The sequence below is a fragment of the Eretmochelys imbricata genome, chromosome 8, assembly GCF_965152235.1.
Source record: "Eretmochelys imbricata isolate rEreImb1 chromosome 8, rEreImb1.hap1, whole genome shotgun sequence".
Classification (NCBI taxonomy): domain Eukaryota; kingdom Metazoa; phylum Chordata; order Testudines; family Cheloniidae; genus Eretmochelys; species Eretmochelys imbricata.
The window spans coordinates 38,198,057-38,213,535 of record NC_135579.1 but is presented as its reverse complement, the minus strand read 5'-3'; the positions used below and the strand labels follow the sequence as shown (position 1 = coordinate 38,213,535).

Here is a 15,479-nt window from a genome sequence, read left to right as displayed (position 1 = left end):
GCACATGCATGGAAGCTATTTTTGTAATTTTGGTTTCATTTCTAATAATGTCAAAATTGCTCACTCAATGGATGATATGATTGCTTTTTTATTTTACCATCTCTCTGTAGTCATTTGATGTTAAGCGCCTTCAATGTACTTGTGACGGGTTTGGTCACAGGACCCCCTTGGGATTGTCACCTGACGTGCTGAGAATACCTCTGAGCCCATTTTTGCTGCCAAAGCCTGGGACTCCAGAACCCTGCCTTGTTGAGCCAGACATGCTAGCCTGCTGCAACACAGACGCAGGTCTGGCCCACACCCCCAAAGCTGCAGACTTTAGCCAAAAAATGCTCAGCAGGTCCTGTATCTCCAGCACTCAGACACCCAGTTCCCAATGGGATCCAAACCCCAAATAAATCAGTTTTTCTCTGTATAAAGTTTGTACAGGGTAAACTCATACATTGTCCGCCCTCTATAACACTGATAAAGAGATATGCAGAGCTGTTTGCTCCCCCAGGTATTAATCACTTACTCTGGGTTCATTAATAAACAAAAAGTAATTTTATTAAGTATAAAAAGTAGGATTTAAGTGGTTTCAAGTAATAACAGACAGAACAAAGTAAATCACCAAGCAAAATAAAGCAACACCACACAGGTCTAAACCTAATACATTAAGAAACTGATTTCAGGTAAAATCTCACCCTCAGAGATATTCCAATAAGCTTCTTTCACAGACTAGACTCCTTCCTAGTCTGGGCCCAGTCCTTTCCCCTGGTACAGTCCTTGTTAGTTCCAGCAAACATCTTAGTGGAAATCAGGGGTGTTCTCATGACTGCTGCCTTTGTTCTGTTCCACCCCCTTTTATAGCTTTGGCACAAGGTGGGAATCTTTTGTCTCTCTGGGTGCCCACCCCTCCTTCTAAAAGGAAAAGTACCAGATTTAAGGTGGATTGCAGTATCATGTGACATGGTCACATGTTTTGTAAGACTTCATTCTTCATTACCCATGAGCCGGCCCAGACCTATACAGGAAGGCTTGCAGGTAAATAAACCATCTACAACCAATTGTCCTAATCAATGGGAGCCATCAAGATTCTAAACCACCATTAATGGCCCACACTTTGCATAATTACAATAGGACCTCAGAGTTATACTTCATATTTCTAGCTTCAGATGCAAGAATGTTACATGCATACAAATAGGAGGAATATATTCAGTAGGTTATAACCTTTGTAATGATACCTTACAAGAGACTTTTTGCATAAAGCATATTCCAATTACATATTCACACTCATAAGCATATTTCCATAAACCATATGCAGTACAACGTCACAGTACTATAGTGATGTACGTGAGACCGACTATACAGGCATAGCCAAGGAATGTGAAAAGGCGGCAGTAGTCCATTGTAACAGCTGTGCACTTTTCCCTGCAGGGAAAGATGAACGCTGTCTTGCCTCATATTTTTGTGTCTTATGTTTACCAGTCACCATTACCAGACATTTTATAGCTATGCCATAGACATGATGTATTTATTGCACAGCTGATAGCATCAATGGCTCCTTATTTATGGTCCCTCATACTGTGGGTGCTGAAGCATACTGTGCCCAATAGTGTTGGTAGCTATGCTTGTGTAGGTGATTGCATTCCAGGTGACAAAACCACAGAACCAATCAATTGTCTGTTTATTTTTTTTTAGTTTTCTATTCAGAAAATTTATGAAGCACAGACTAAAAGGAGACCAGGGAATGTTCAGAAAGTCCTCTTGGTCAAAGCAAAGCATTTGATCAAAGTAATACTTCTGACCAAGCTGCACATTATTTATGAAAAGTTTTACAGAAATATGAGATTCTTGTAACTTTTTTAACTTGGTTAAGGTTATGAGTCTAGGCGTAGCCACTATTTCTTTAATGAGTGAATGGCAGCAGAAACAAGAAATCTATTAACTTATTAGGAATCAGACAGGGATGGCCATTGAAGCCTCTCCTACACATCTTTGCAATACACTCAGAAAACTGTTGGTAGGAGGGAATGGGATGAAGGAAGGAATGTTGGTCAGAGCTTATCTCAGACATGAGAGGGCAGAACTCAGTTTCCCCAAGGTCTTGACCTACACAGAAGGCAACACTGTGATGACCATGTCCCAAGTTGATGATGGAAAGTTCTACTTATGTAAGGGAAAGATGGTAGTTGGATTCTGGGAGGTGGGAGGAAATGCAGATATCCTACATGAATTGTAGTCAGTGTGTCGTGAACTATTCGGCATTGTTCTAAGGAGGTACTTATATCTCCAGGGGGAAGGAGTCTATTAGCATTCTTTAAATGTTCAAAAATGAAGATATTTATTCAGACACACTGAGCGAGTGGGGGTGGGGCGGGGGGGAGAGAAGATTCTTTAGAGAGATACCAATGTGTCAGATCTTACCACAATTAATTCAGTAATGGAGTGTCATATAGATTTGGGAAATTGAGTATCAGGTTTTCCTCTTGCACATGATCCATAGAATTCTTTAAAATTGTCCACTCTTGTTTGTCGTGGCCCAAATGCAAATCAGGAAGAAATTACAACAGGCTGTCTTAGATCTCTAATGTACAATGCTGTACTAGAGATAGCTTTTATAAAGTTGTGATGTAAATATAGAACAGATTAATGAGGATATGTTTCACCTTTGCTCACTTGGCCCTATAAAACCCTACAGGCAGCATGAAAAGCAAATGTCCACAGAGACAATGCTTGCTATTTAGAGCTGTGGGGACAGAAAAAAATAAACTACGCCAGATGTGAGATTTCTTTCAAGCCTACTTGTCTTTAAAAAATATGGCATTGTAACATGGACTCAGCTAGTTCACCTGTGTTTTGTTTGTGAAATTGTTAACAGGTGGAAAAAGAAAGACATTTGCTTGTTCGTTGATTGCTATGGGTCTTAGTCTTCTCTTACCCATTGATTTGTTTGTTCTGTAGTGGTTATATAGTGTTCTCAATCCTGCTCCGCATGTGTGTGTTATCCAAGTACTAGACCCCAACACCCAGCTCTGCAAAATCATCCCAGTTCTGTGCTGCAGAATCCCACTGCTACCCCAGTCCTGGATATTTCCTTGGACCAAGAATGCCAGTTGTGCCAAGTTACCACATTTCACTTTTGACATGTCAGTATTATAAATTGAAACTAAGGGTTCACAGTTGAAAAATTAAGTGTGTTGTCAAATCTTAAATCATCTGGAAGAGTATTTTATTCATTCTTCTGCCAATGCATAATTAATCAGTAAAGTATACTCTTCTGGGCTTTTTTTCAGGCCCTCCACCTCTTCCCTGAGTGTTCTACATCATGGGTAGTCAAATTGCAGCCCATGAGCTGTATACAGCTATTTTACAGTTAAAGTGCAGTTCGTGGAGCCCCCCTCCCACCCCCATTCTCCACCTACAAGACTGTGGGGGGGGGGAGAAGCTTGGGGCTTCTGCCCTGCAGTGGGATGGTGGGGCTAGGAGATTCTGCCAGAGATGATTGGTGTCTGCTGAGAGTGGAGGGGCAAAATTTAAAGGCTCGCCCCCCCCCCCCCCAACAGCTTGAGTCACGCCCCCCCCCCAGGCACCTCCCCTTACCCTCAGCGGTTCTCCCTGCAGCTCCCAGCTGTTTGCCACTGCCTCTCCCCACGGCTGCAGCTGCCATACACAGAGGGGGCCCAGAAGCACCATGTGACCGAGCAGGGTCAGCAAATCCTGGCAAAAATCTGGGGGGGGCATGTGACCCCATGTGCCCCCCACCACACCTCACTTCTGGCTTCTGCCCAGCAGGGAGGAAGGAGGCTCGGGGCTTCAACCCCAGAGGGCATGCCTGCCAGGCTCAGGGCTTCTGCAGGAGCGGGGCTGAAGCCCTGAGCCCAGACAGGTGCCTCCTGTGGGGCACAAGCCCTGAGACACCCCCTCTCAGCAGGGCTGAAGCCCTGAGCACCAGCAGGTGCCTCATGTGGGGCAGAAGTCCTGAGACACACACCCCCACACACAGGGCTGAAGCCCCGAGCCCCAGCAGGCGCCTCCCACCAGGGCTGAAGCCCCAAGATCTCCCTCCCCTCAGTGCTGAAGCCCTGAGCCCCGGCAGGTGCACCTTGGCTCTTGAACTTCTGAAGATTCTTGTATGCTGCTTGGAGTCAATGGTGAGTTTCTTTCATGAGTAGTATTTCTTCTTTGCCAACGGCACAAGACTGATAGCCACAAATGAAAATGAATCTAAACAGACCCCTATTTCTTGGACTACAGGGTACCTTTGATGCTTCCCTAAAATTCATTCTTTGAGTTATGAAATCCTTTGAATCAGGTTTTTTACCTTCTATGGTTTTCAAGACTGGCAGGTTTTTGAACTTAGTAGTAATTGACCAGCTATGAACTCTCTGCAGTTTGGAAATTTAAAACTTATCAGACATATCACAAAGAACAAAGCTGTTCTCTTTGATCCTAGATTACAGTGAGCATTAGAAATTTTAAGAAAAGTGTGGTATCTTATAGAGCTCAGGTTCGTAGGACACCTTGAGCTTTACTTTGTGAATGTAAAATACTCTAGGCATCTCTTTAGAATTCCTTGTAGCGCTACATTCTGTTTAAAAATTCATATATTGGTCTATGCCCAAACACTGATACCAAATGATACAATCAATGCACCAGTTGTAGTCTTATCTTTTAGCAATTCACAGAGCTGTTGCTTTATAACCATCCATAAATAAATGCCCTTGAGTCACTGATTTCTTGATTTAAGAAAGATATTTTACTTGTGTTTCATACACAAAAACTGATAACCAACAGTGGCTTAAAAAATTAACACTACTCCACTTTTCCACAAGTGTACAAAAAAGAAAGAATGGATTTACTTTCAACAGTAAAGCTTAAAGTCCAGTCTAGGTAATAGTTCCATTGACATTCACATATACAAGCACAGAATAAATATTTCAGGATTCTTATAAGAGCATACAGCATACATACAGTACTTGAATTTTACATAATGAGTGTTAGTAGGGTCAGCAATTCATAACCTCATAGAAAAGTAAAACTAAAACCAAAAAAGGTTGTGTGGGAGATAACACCAAGACACTGCACAGAGCTAGCAGGTTAGTAGATCTTCTTGTGTGAGAAACAGTTTGCTTCTGCTTCTTTATATTAGGACAGATTGTTTGCAAATGTTGTGTATTCAAAGTGCAGATTAATGCAAAAAATTATATTCTTGTATTTATTAATACATGCAAGAGGCAGCGCCCGAGTGACCCGACAGAATAAAGCTGTGATTGGAAGAGGCAGCGCCCGAGTGACCTGACAGAATAAAGCTGTGATTGGCAAGTGGCCGATATAATACAGATGTTTCAGGCAATTTCTCTAAAGCACTTTAATAGCAGCAATTATCATTTCTAATAGCTGTAGATTGACTTCTGTTTGGGTTAAAGGGCATCATATTTCTTTAACATTTACAGCTATATTTTCTTTATAAATAAATATATCAAATAACAAATAGCATAGATAATGCATTTCTTTTTCTCACTTTGCATATCTGTTGTGGAAAATACTCTGACCTTTTCAGAGACATTAAGTGCAAAAGAATGTTTAATAGACTGGAAACAGGGATGTAGAGGAAATATCACAGTCAGTTACATTCCCTAGATGTCAGCCCATCCCTTGTTGTCCCACTCTGAGGGACATACTTGCTAGGATAATCAGGACTTATACTACCAATATAGCCAATGGCTTGGTGAGAGTTATACTTTATGGTATCTTAAAGAGCTGTAAATGTGAGCTTTTCTTTGCTGGAGTGTGTACAATACGTCATGCAAAAGACTCAGTATTCCACACAGCTAGTCTCTAGATTCAAAAAGTCTGGTCATCTCCTTTGAGACATTTCCTCCCCAGCCTGACCATCTTTGAACACTATGTTCATTAGGTGTTTCCTTTGTTGTTCATATTTTACCAGCTCTTCTTGCATTTTATAATCTGATCTTGTATCACCTAGCTGACATCTACACATAAATGTTTCCAATCAGACACAGGGTGCACAATATTAAAACTTTTAAACTTGTCCTGTAAGTGTCATCAAGACAGGATCACAGGAATCACAATGCAGAGAGTCCAACCTCTCACTGGCTGTACTGTGAAGATTCTCCTTTTCGGCGTAGGAGAAAGGAAACTTGTGTCTGCTTTTTAGAGTCTGAAAACAAGCCAGAGTGGAGAAAAAAAGTTAACACCAGACTTAATAAAGCTTTTCAAGACAAAACCTGTTAAGCAATCTAGACAGACACTGTGAACTTCCTGCGGATTTCTGAAGTCTATATATACTGGAAATTTGTTAACAATAGGAAGAAGTTGGGAGTTGCTACATAGGAGAGATCTGCCAATATTAAAAAAACTGGCTAACTGGGTTCTGACAGTATAAACCCCTCACTGGTCACTGTTGTCAGTGGTGCTGTTCCCCTTTTCTTTTTTCTCCTGAGTCTTGTTTCCCTTCTTCTTTTTCTTCTTTTTCTTTGTCTCCTCCTTCTTGCCAAAGGTTATGAAGTCACTTTTGTCAGTTTGGTTGTTTGGTGGTTCCTGCCGGATGGAGATGATCGCAGGAGATCCAGGGATAATGAATTTGTCTGGCAACTCACCGGGACCAGCTTGTTTGGGATTGCCAGGTCCATATTTAAAGGTCCAGCTGTTGCTGTTCACACCAGCTCCCACTGGGGGGGAAACCTCTCCTGCCTCAGGTTCTGAAAAAGTCAAAACAACATTAAAATCTTACAGCAGCATCAAATACAATTAATCAGCTAATATAGCATACACAGGGCAAACTGTCGCGCCTAAGGGACTCTTTCAAACAAGGTTCCAAATCAGGGCTCATAATTGTGGACAGTCTTCTCCATAGCCTTTTCCCCTTTTAAAGACAAGAAAGGCTACTCCTCTAAAATGTTCAGGAAAAGTGAAAGTCTTGACAGACTATGAACTGGAATGCAAAGTCAGAAATTAGAGGGATGATTGATGTCAAATTGGGAGTGAATTGGCAAAGATGTTTGGAGAGGAGAGTAAATATTTCAGTGATTTCCTAGACTGGAAAATTCTTTGTAAGTTTTCTTGTCATGCTGTAACTCCATAACAGCAAGGCCTAAAATTTCAGATTTTGGTGACCCCCCCACACACTTGGCATTCAGATGAGATATAGTAGATCACTTTATTTTGGAAGCTACTCATTGTCAAATAAAAATATAAGAAAGCTTTGTCATCAGCATTTTGCAGACATTTCAGGCCTTCTAGTACTTTGGACATAACTAGGGAAGTTCTTAATTGGTGTGCTAGACTCACAGGTCTATACAGCCCCTGCTTGGTTTTAGAACTCTGCCATGGTTTCTAACGTACCAAACGAAGCAGGCACGCTTTAAGCTAGGCAGCTTGTAACTAGCTTTCCAGTATTAACCCAATTTTGAATCTCACTGCCACGATTTGCCAAAACTAACCAGTTTACTTGAAATTTCTTGTGTGTGGTCTTCTGCCACTAACAATATGCTGACCAAATGTGATATGGATTACATTTGTAGGGAGTTTGAAAAATAAGCTATTTTTCATTTGTTTTGTTCTTTTACTATTTGAAGAGTCTTCAACGCTTTCAATGGCTATTAGCCAGCATGGGCAGGGATGGTGTCCCTAGCCACTGTTTGCCAGAAGCTGGGAATGGGTGACAGGGGATGGATCACTTGATGATTACCTGTTCTGTTCATTCCCTCTGGGGCACCTGGCATTGGCCACTGTGGGAAGACAGGATACTGGGCTAGATGGACCTTTCGTTTGACCCAGTATGGCCGTTCTTATGTTCTTATGTACTTTTACAAATTCCCAATTTTGGATAGAAACTTCAAATTTATTTTAATTGATCTGTCCTGAGTATTTGCTGGAGACTGAGTATTTTGGGGAAGATTTGATGCTTATGTTTGGAATTATCTGTTATGACCTTTTAAACCTTTGAAGCCTGATCAAAACCTTGTTCTTGTGTACCCTAGAGAAATGTAATGTTGCAAATACAATTTCAAGCACCTGTCATGATTGTAACACACTTCCTGTCCACACACACGTGCATGCAATAGTGCATAAACACTGTCAGCACCATTGTAATTGCATTTGCTCTGAACAAATCTCACCACCATATTGTGCACTGAGCCACTCTGCATGCATCGTTGCAGAGGCAGAGTAGACCAAAAGCACCAGCATTTCAGCTGGACCATTGCAATTGGTCCTCTCAGCAGTCCCACAATGCTCCTACATTCTCTTCTGTGATCAGTGTGAAACATGTAATATCTCTTGTACTTCTGAATCTCACTATGTGGTTCTGCAGCTTCTGCAATTTTAGGCATAGGTGTTTTAAGTTTTAAAAAGTATTATGTATGCAAACCAAAGGGTTTTCTTGTTTCAGAAACAAAGAACACATTTTTAAGTTTACAGTCTCTCCTTAAAACTGGTTGCATACATATAAATCTCTGATATGTGTGATGCTTCTTGATCTTTGCTTTTCATGCAGATATTGTACTTAGGGTGACTGGAACACCCGGTTGAAAAGGGACCCTGGCAGCTCCGGTCAGCACCGAGCCGTTAAAAGTCTGGTTGACAGTGCTGCAGGGCTAAGGCAGGCTAGTCCCTACCTGTTCTGGCACTGCACTGCGCCCCGGAAGCAGCCAGCAGGTCCGGCTCCTAGGCAGGGGGGAGTCAAGGGGCTCCGCCCTGAGCATCAGCTCCACGCTCCCATTGGCCAGGAACCAGCCAATGAGAGCTGTGGGGGCAGTGCCTGCAGGCAAGAGCAGCGCGCGGAGTCTTCTGGGCCCCTTGACTAGGAGGCAGAAGTGTTGGCTGCTTCCGGGGAGCAGCATAGTGCCAGGACAGGCAGGGAGCCTGCCTTAGCCTTGCTGCACTCTGCCTGGGAGCTGCCCGAGGTAAGCCCATGTCCCAACCCCAAGCCCCAAACCCCTGCCCCAGCCCTGAGCCCCAACCCAAACCCTCATCCCCGGCCCCACCCCAGAGGCCTCACCCCCAGCCCAGAGCCTTCACCTCCTCCAGCACCCCAACCCCCTGCCTCAACCCACAGCCCTGTCCTGCACTCTGAATCCCTCGGCCCCACCCCCCAGCCTGTAGCCCCCTCCTGCACCCCAAACCCTTCATCTCCAGCCCCACCCCAGAGCCCACACCCCCAGTCGAAGCCCTCACCCCCTCCTGCACCCCAACTCCCTGCCCCAGCCCGGAGTCCCCTCCCGCACTCTGAAACCCTCATTTCTGGCCCCACACCGGAACCCACACCCCCAATTAGAGCCCTCATTCCCTCCCACATTCCAGACCCCTCCCCCAGCCCAGTGAAAGTGAGCGAGGGTGGGTGAGAGCGAGCCACTGAGGGAAGGGGAATGTAGTGAGCGCGTGCAGGGCCTCTGGGAAGGGGCGGGATGGGGGCAGGGCCTTGGGGAAGGGGCGGGGCTATGGTGTTCGTTTTTGCACAATTAGAAAGTTGGCACCCCTAGTTGTACTTTCATGTTCTAGACCCTACAAGGGCAGTTTACGTGCTACATTAGCAAGTATTTGAGGACATTTGTGTAATACGTGGCCCATGGAATCTTTGTGAGTAAGGTAAGATTATTGTTTTCAGCAGGGGACATATAAACAGGAAATGGTGAAGCACGTCTTCTCCTGGGAATGGTGTGATCATAAAGAAAAGCTGTTGCCTCCTACATGACAAAGAGACATTAGCTCTGTGGTCAATGATTAGATAAACCGGTGTTATGTATGGGAACTTAACTTACAATACATACATACATTTATTAATATGGCTAGATAAAACTGCCTCAGCATTTTTGCTTCTTTTGGGATGGTTGTCTTGGTGGGCTTAACTGAATTTCCCTGTTTTCAAATACCTTCATTTTTTTGCAATGTTAACAGAACTTTGTGTCGTTTCTTTTTACAAAATTACAACATTCCTGTGAGTTTCTTGTCACATTAATTTTGAACGGTTGACTTTTTTCATGTTTGTTCTTGACAATACTAGTGTTCTGGCAAGTCGCTTAACACCCCAGACACCAATACATACTTTCATCCTTCACTCTGGTTTAATTAAGCTTTTTGCCTGGGGATGTGTGCACATTTGATACCCCCCTCATTTCCTTGAAATAATAAATTACTGAACTGAACAGTGTATGTCTTGGCCTAGTTCCAAATTAGGAATTGATCCTCTCTCTTCTTGTGTACAGAAAATGTGACCTCTTACATCCCATACTTTAAATCAAGCTTTATTTGACAAATAAATGTTTTCTCCTTCCCAACAACCCCCATCCATCACTCCTTCCAAATAACCCTGGTACAGATTCTCTTTTCTTCTATTCCCGCATTGGGCACATAAATGGGAGAGACGGAAGTGTCCATAAGCTACTTGTGGACCTCCCTAATTCTGGACTGTGTCAGAGGCCTGCACAGTGCAATAAAGTATAGCCCCAAGGTTTCTTTAAAGTGTGTTATCTTATTATGCCCCTCTATAGACCACTATATCAGCGAAACAACCAGAGCACAGTGTATTCTGGCCATGCTCCTCCTGTTCTCAACATGTCCCTTATACCAGGGAGAGGGGCCATTACACTGGCTTTATGTTGAGCAGAGACCTGACCTTATGATTAGGGCAGTGGTTCCCAAACTTGTTCCACCGCTTGTGCAGGGAAAGCCCCTGGCAGGCTGGGCCGGTTTGTTTACCTGCTGCATCCGCAGGTTCAGCTGATCGCCACTTCCAGCAGCTCCCATTGGCCTGGAGCAGCGAACCGCAGCCACTGGGAGCCACGATCGGCCGAATGGCAGATGCGGCAGGTAAACAAACTGGCCCGGCCCGCCAGGGGCTTTCCCTGCGCAAGCGGCGGAACAAGTTTGGGAACCACTGGATTAGAGTATTCTGCAAGGGCTATTTAAGATCCCTTTCTGCAGTGTAAAAGGGTATTTCCTATGACACAATGTGGGGGGCCCTGCATTGCCTGAAAATGTTAAACAATACTACAAAGTGCACATGTGTGTCTGTCTGTACCACTGAAATCTAATGCAAAACAGGATACTGTCCCTTTAATCTGGTTCTGTTTACACAAATCTACTCACCAGATTAAGTGAGTAATATACATCACAAATCCTTCTGCTATAGTGGAACCAAATTTAGCAAACCCATAATATCTACCCTGGAATCAGGATTCTGTGAGCACCAAGACTAAGAGGTTTGCCTCCACTTGTCTGTCCTTATTGAAGCCCTTGAATATATTTGATGCCCTTATAAACTAAGCATATTAATACTCCTTAATACTCACTAAGCCAAAGGAAACTAATTACCCTTACAGCAGGCTGAGGAACTCAAAAGCAGGGAGATGGCTACAGCCAGAACATAATAGCATAGAACATAATAGCATAATGACCATCATTTCCTAGTAGCAGGGCTTCAGCAGCCTTTTCAAGAAATTTCACTTCTGCTTGATTTACCTGACAAAAGTGTTTATATCTGGAGTGTCAGGCAGGAAGGTCACAGTTCAATTGTACTATCACTGCATGTTCAGGCATTTCAGATCAGGGATAAATGTCACCTACCCCTCAGTTTCTAAAGCCTCTATAAAGAGTTATTTATTGTCTGATCAACAAGCATTTAACACACAAAAACTATGATTTAGATGTAACTTTACACTTAACAGGATTAGTTGTGCTTCTCTTGCATATTTTCTGGAGCTTAATAAATGCTTTTAAGCTGTTTATTGAACTTATAAAAACGGTCTAAATAAAGCTGCCCCCCCAACTATATTTATCACATTTCATTTAAAGTGTTACACTCCTTTCTCTACACCCTACAGCTATATATGACCTTGTCAGAGGTCATCACAAAGAAAAATAGGACTGGCCCCTTCTTGCCAGTACCTAGGCATTCCCTGAAGTAGAGTTGACTAGGTAGGTAGCGCTCTCACTTTGTCTTGTTCTCAATGAATTCAGGAGTCCTTATGTTCAATGACCAAATGATTTATTTTTAAAACATAGGCACAAAACAGAAACTAAACCCAGGCTGCAACTGCAGCTCCCTGACACTACAGATGTGTGTGCATGTCTGCGTTCTAAAATGGAAGACGCCTTTTTGACCTCATTAGCCACCACCCACAGGCTCAAAGACAAATGCAAGCATCTCAGCAGACCTCTGACATAGTGCTGAACCACACCCCACCATGGCTTTCAGAGACACTGCACAACTGAATATGCCAGTTTTTAAAAAAAGATGAAATATAAAACTAAAATCATAAACAGCAATAGTCATGAAAAATCCTTTGCTACTATTTGCAAGAAGTGTGTGTTCGAAATTGCAGCATGGATAATTTTCTGCAGCCCTAGATTCCCCCTTTAGTTTCAATTCAATAAGATTGTGGTCAGGGTTGTATTGTTTAGAAAGCAGCTTCATTCCACTCCAGAGAGGCTGCATTTCAACAATGAGCCAAGTGACCCCTGTGTAGTTCGTGAGTTTGGTAACCTTTTGATGAAAGACTATAAAATAAATGTCTGTCACCCAGATTTAAATGGCTATCTTTTGGAAGACTAGATTTGTGCATTCACTCAATTGAGGGGTTGGTTTTTACTGGCTTGTTCCCTATTCCAAATGATGTGTAAGCAGAACAGAGCTGACACGCAGAGTGACAGGTTAAAATAGTCTGGAATTGAGATATCTTCTAAGTGTAGGGCACAATGCCTGCTTCACAGAGCATAAAACATTGTGTCACTCAGCTGGCAAATCAATTCTCCCATCAAGACTGGACCAGGGATGCTGGTTTTTTTCTCATTGACATTTTATTTTCTCTTTTTTAGGGACTGTGCATACTTGTGGTCTCTGAATAACCCAAAAGCTAAAATCTGGCATTTGTCAGGAACAGGTGGTGCTCACTTTACATAATGAGAACTGTCCATATATTATGAGTGTAGTGCTTTGTCTCTGCCTCCCATGTCTCTGCAGCTTTCTTAAAGAACCTTTGTCAGAAGAAGGCTGAGTTTAGTGTGAGAGCAGATGTGCCCCTGCTAAAGGGAGGTAGAAGCATTTCTGTGCAGCTCTATCTCCATGCAGAGACATTTGTGACTACGTGACATGCTCAGCCGAGACAGCAGCTTGCTTCCATTCTGTCCCTCCCCTTCCCATTCATCATTTTGTCCCTGTCTGTAAGGATTTCAATGGCTCGCGGATCCAAGAGGTCATTCAGATAAAAGCTTTCAACCAAACCATCTATTCTTAGTAGTTTCAAAGGAAATCTTTTTGAATTGTCTGATTTTTCCAGCCAACAGAACACACTGTGAGTCAAGGACTAACCCAGTCCTTATTGACAGACCCCTCCACCCTCATGTCAGTGTAACCACATTGTTATTAATTAAATGCATTTATTTAAAATGGAGATCAGGCGACAAGCAGGAAGTAAATCGCAGGGAAAGCCAGTCATTAACTTGATTTTTTCCTCCCTGCCTCCTTTGCTGATGCTGCACAGACTGCAGCTTCTGCCTCTGGCTGGCATGATGAATATTCACTGCTATAAAGAGTCTGACATTCTGCACACTTATTCTGAAACAGCATGCCAAGTGCAAGCATTATGTGCACTGGAGAAAAAAAAAACCTCTCTGTGTCATTCAGGGGATCTCTGCAGGCATTCTGGCTTCACTGAACTTCCCTAAGCCTTTTCTGGATTAAAATGCCCATTTAATCTTTTTTTTTAATCAAGAGAAGTGGTAGATATTGAATTTCGAGATAGGGAAGTAATGCAGACAGAAAAAAGTTAAAGCTCAAATAGCCTAGTCTGCAATAGTCTGCAAATGGCCATAGTCTTTTCAAAGGATCATGTCAATTTGGAATTTTTAAAAAGCAAGCAAATAAATCTCACTCTTTGTACTTCCATCTGTTTGACCTGTCCTGCCCTACGATAGAGGTGGAATGGGCAAAATAAAAGCTCCTCCCCACCAGGGAGTCTGCTGCTTTAATCCCTGCCTGTGTTTAAATACAGTAACATTAAACTAGGTAATTATAGCGCATATGGTGTGTGAGATCCCCAACCACCCACTGCTCTAACATCCAGGCACAATACAAGAGAAAGGCAACAAGGACTTGCTGCAGTTTATCGTTTGATTTGTGGTGGTTATTAGTGTTGTGGCACAACTGGACTTTAAATTAAATATAAAAATTTTATTTAAAGAAAAATTCTTCCAGGGAAAAGCTTTAAAAAATGTATTTATCTCAGGCACTGGAGTAGCTCTGCCACTGTGTTCTGGGCTGTTATTGCAGTAGAAACTGACTTGCCAGCTACCATAGGCTAAAAATCAGGCCTCTTGTGAGCAAAGCCTAACACTGGATGATAAATGGCTTCTCACAGACACTGAGCAAACAAGCAAATAGAATAAGTCGTCTACAGCCCCATTGCTCCCTTATTAGAGGAAAAGCCTGCTCTTCAGTTCAGTTCAGCTTCTTATACAGCTCCCTCCTTTTTGGTTTGGGGACTCAGTAGTACCTAAGCTGCCCAGTCTAGGATGACCAGATAGCACATGTGAAAAATCGGGATGCTCCTTTTTTGGAGGGAGAAGGGGGTACAGTTGCATATGTAAGACAAAGCCCCTAATATCGAAACAGTCCCAAAAATATTGGGACGTCTGGTTACCCTAGCCGAGTCCCATTCCCCCATGGCTGAATGTCTCTTTGATCCTGCAATCAGGGCCGTCCCTAGCTATTCTGGGGCCCTACGCAGCTCCCACCCGACGCGGGGGGGCGGGGCTGGCTTGGGGGGCCCAGGTGAGTGCAGGCCCGGCCCTGCTGCAGAGCTCAGGGGAGTGGGGGCAGGGCTGGGGCGGAGCAGGGCTCGGTGGAGCAGGGGCAGGAAGAGGTGGGGCTGGGGTGGAGCAGGGGTGGGGGCCCTGGGGAAGAGCCGGAGCAGGGGCTGGAGCAGCACGCAGCTATGCAGAGCACTTTTCTGGTGCCCTACGCAGCTGCGTAAGGATGGGCCTGCCTGCGGTACACGAAGGTATCTGTTACTCCCCTTACTCAGCAACAATTTTAACCCTTTCCTCACCCAATTCACATCAGGGACTATATATAATATGTCATAATTATAGTGTATGCATATATCTGGCCGCTTGCTATATTCTTGATACAACTGGATGTATATTGCAGTTTGGTATGAATGCAGAATACATATCCTAGTTTGCTTTGTCTACAGATTTTGCTACTGACTGCTCCAGATGCTGGGCTTGCGTTGTATGGATTTTTATTTGCATAATGTATAGGGTGACTATATTCCCCTAAACTGAAAACAGGACACTGTGTAAGCTGCCTGGTGTTGCCACTCACCCGAGGCCCGCCGCACAGGGCTGACAGCCCAAGCCACCTGGCATCACCACTTGCCCGAGCTACCTGGTGTCATTGCTCGCCCAAGCCCCGTGGTGGGGTACAGGGCTGTCAGCCTGAGCTCCACCACACGGGACTCACACCCTGAGCCCCA

At 43.7% G+C, this 15,479-nt stretch overlaps 1 protein-coding gene across 1 annotated transcript in view; it reads right to left on the bottom strand.

The window, feature by feature from the left end:
- Positions 1-6,393: 6,393 nt before the first annotated feature.
- The window catches only part of LOC144268911 (protocadherin alpha-2-like), a 213,097-nt gene continuing 204,011 nt past the window's right edge, over positions 6,394-15,479 (bottom strand). The window contains exon 4 of the mRNA XM_077824238.1: positions 6,394-6,704. Coding sequence (XP_077680364.1) covers positions 6,394-6,704 — 311 coding nt within the window. The remainder of the gene's footprint in view (positions 6,705-15,479) is intronic.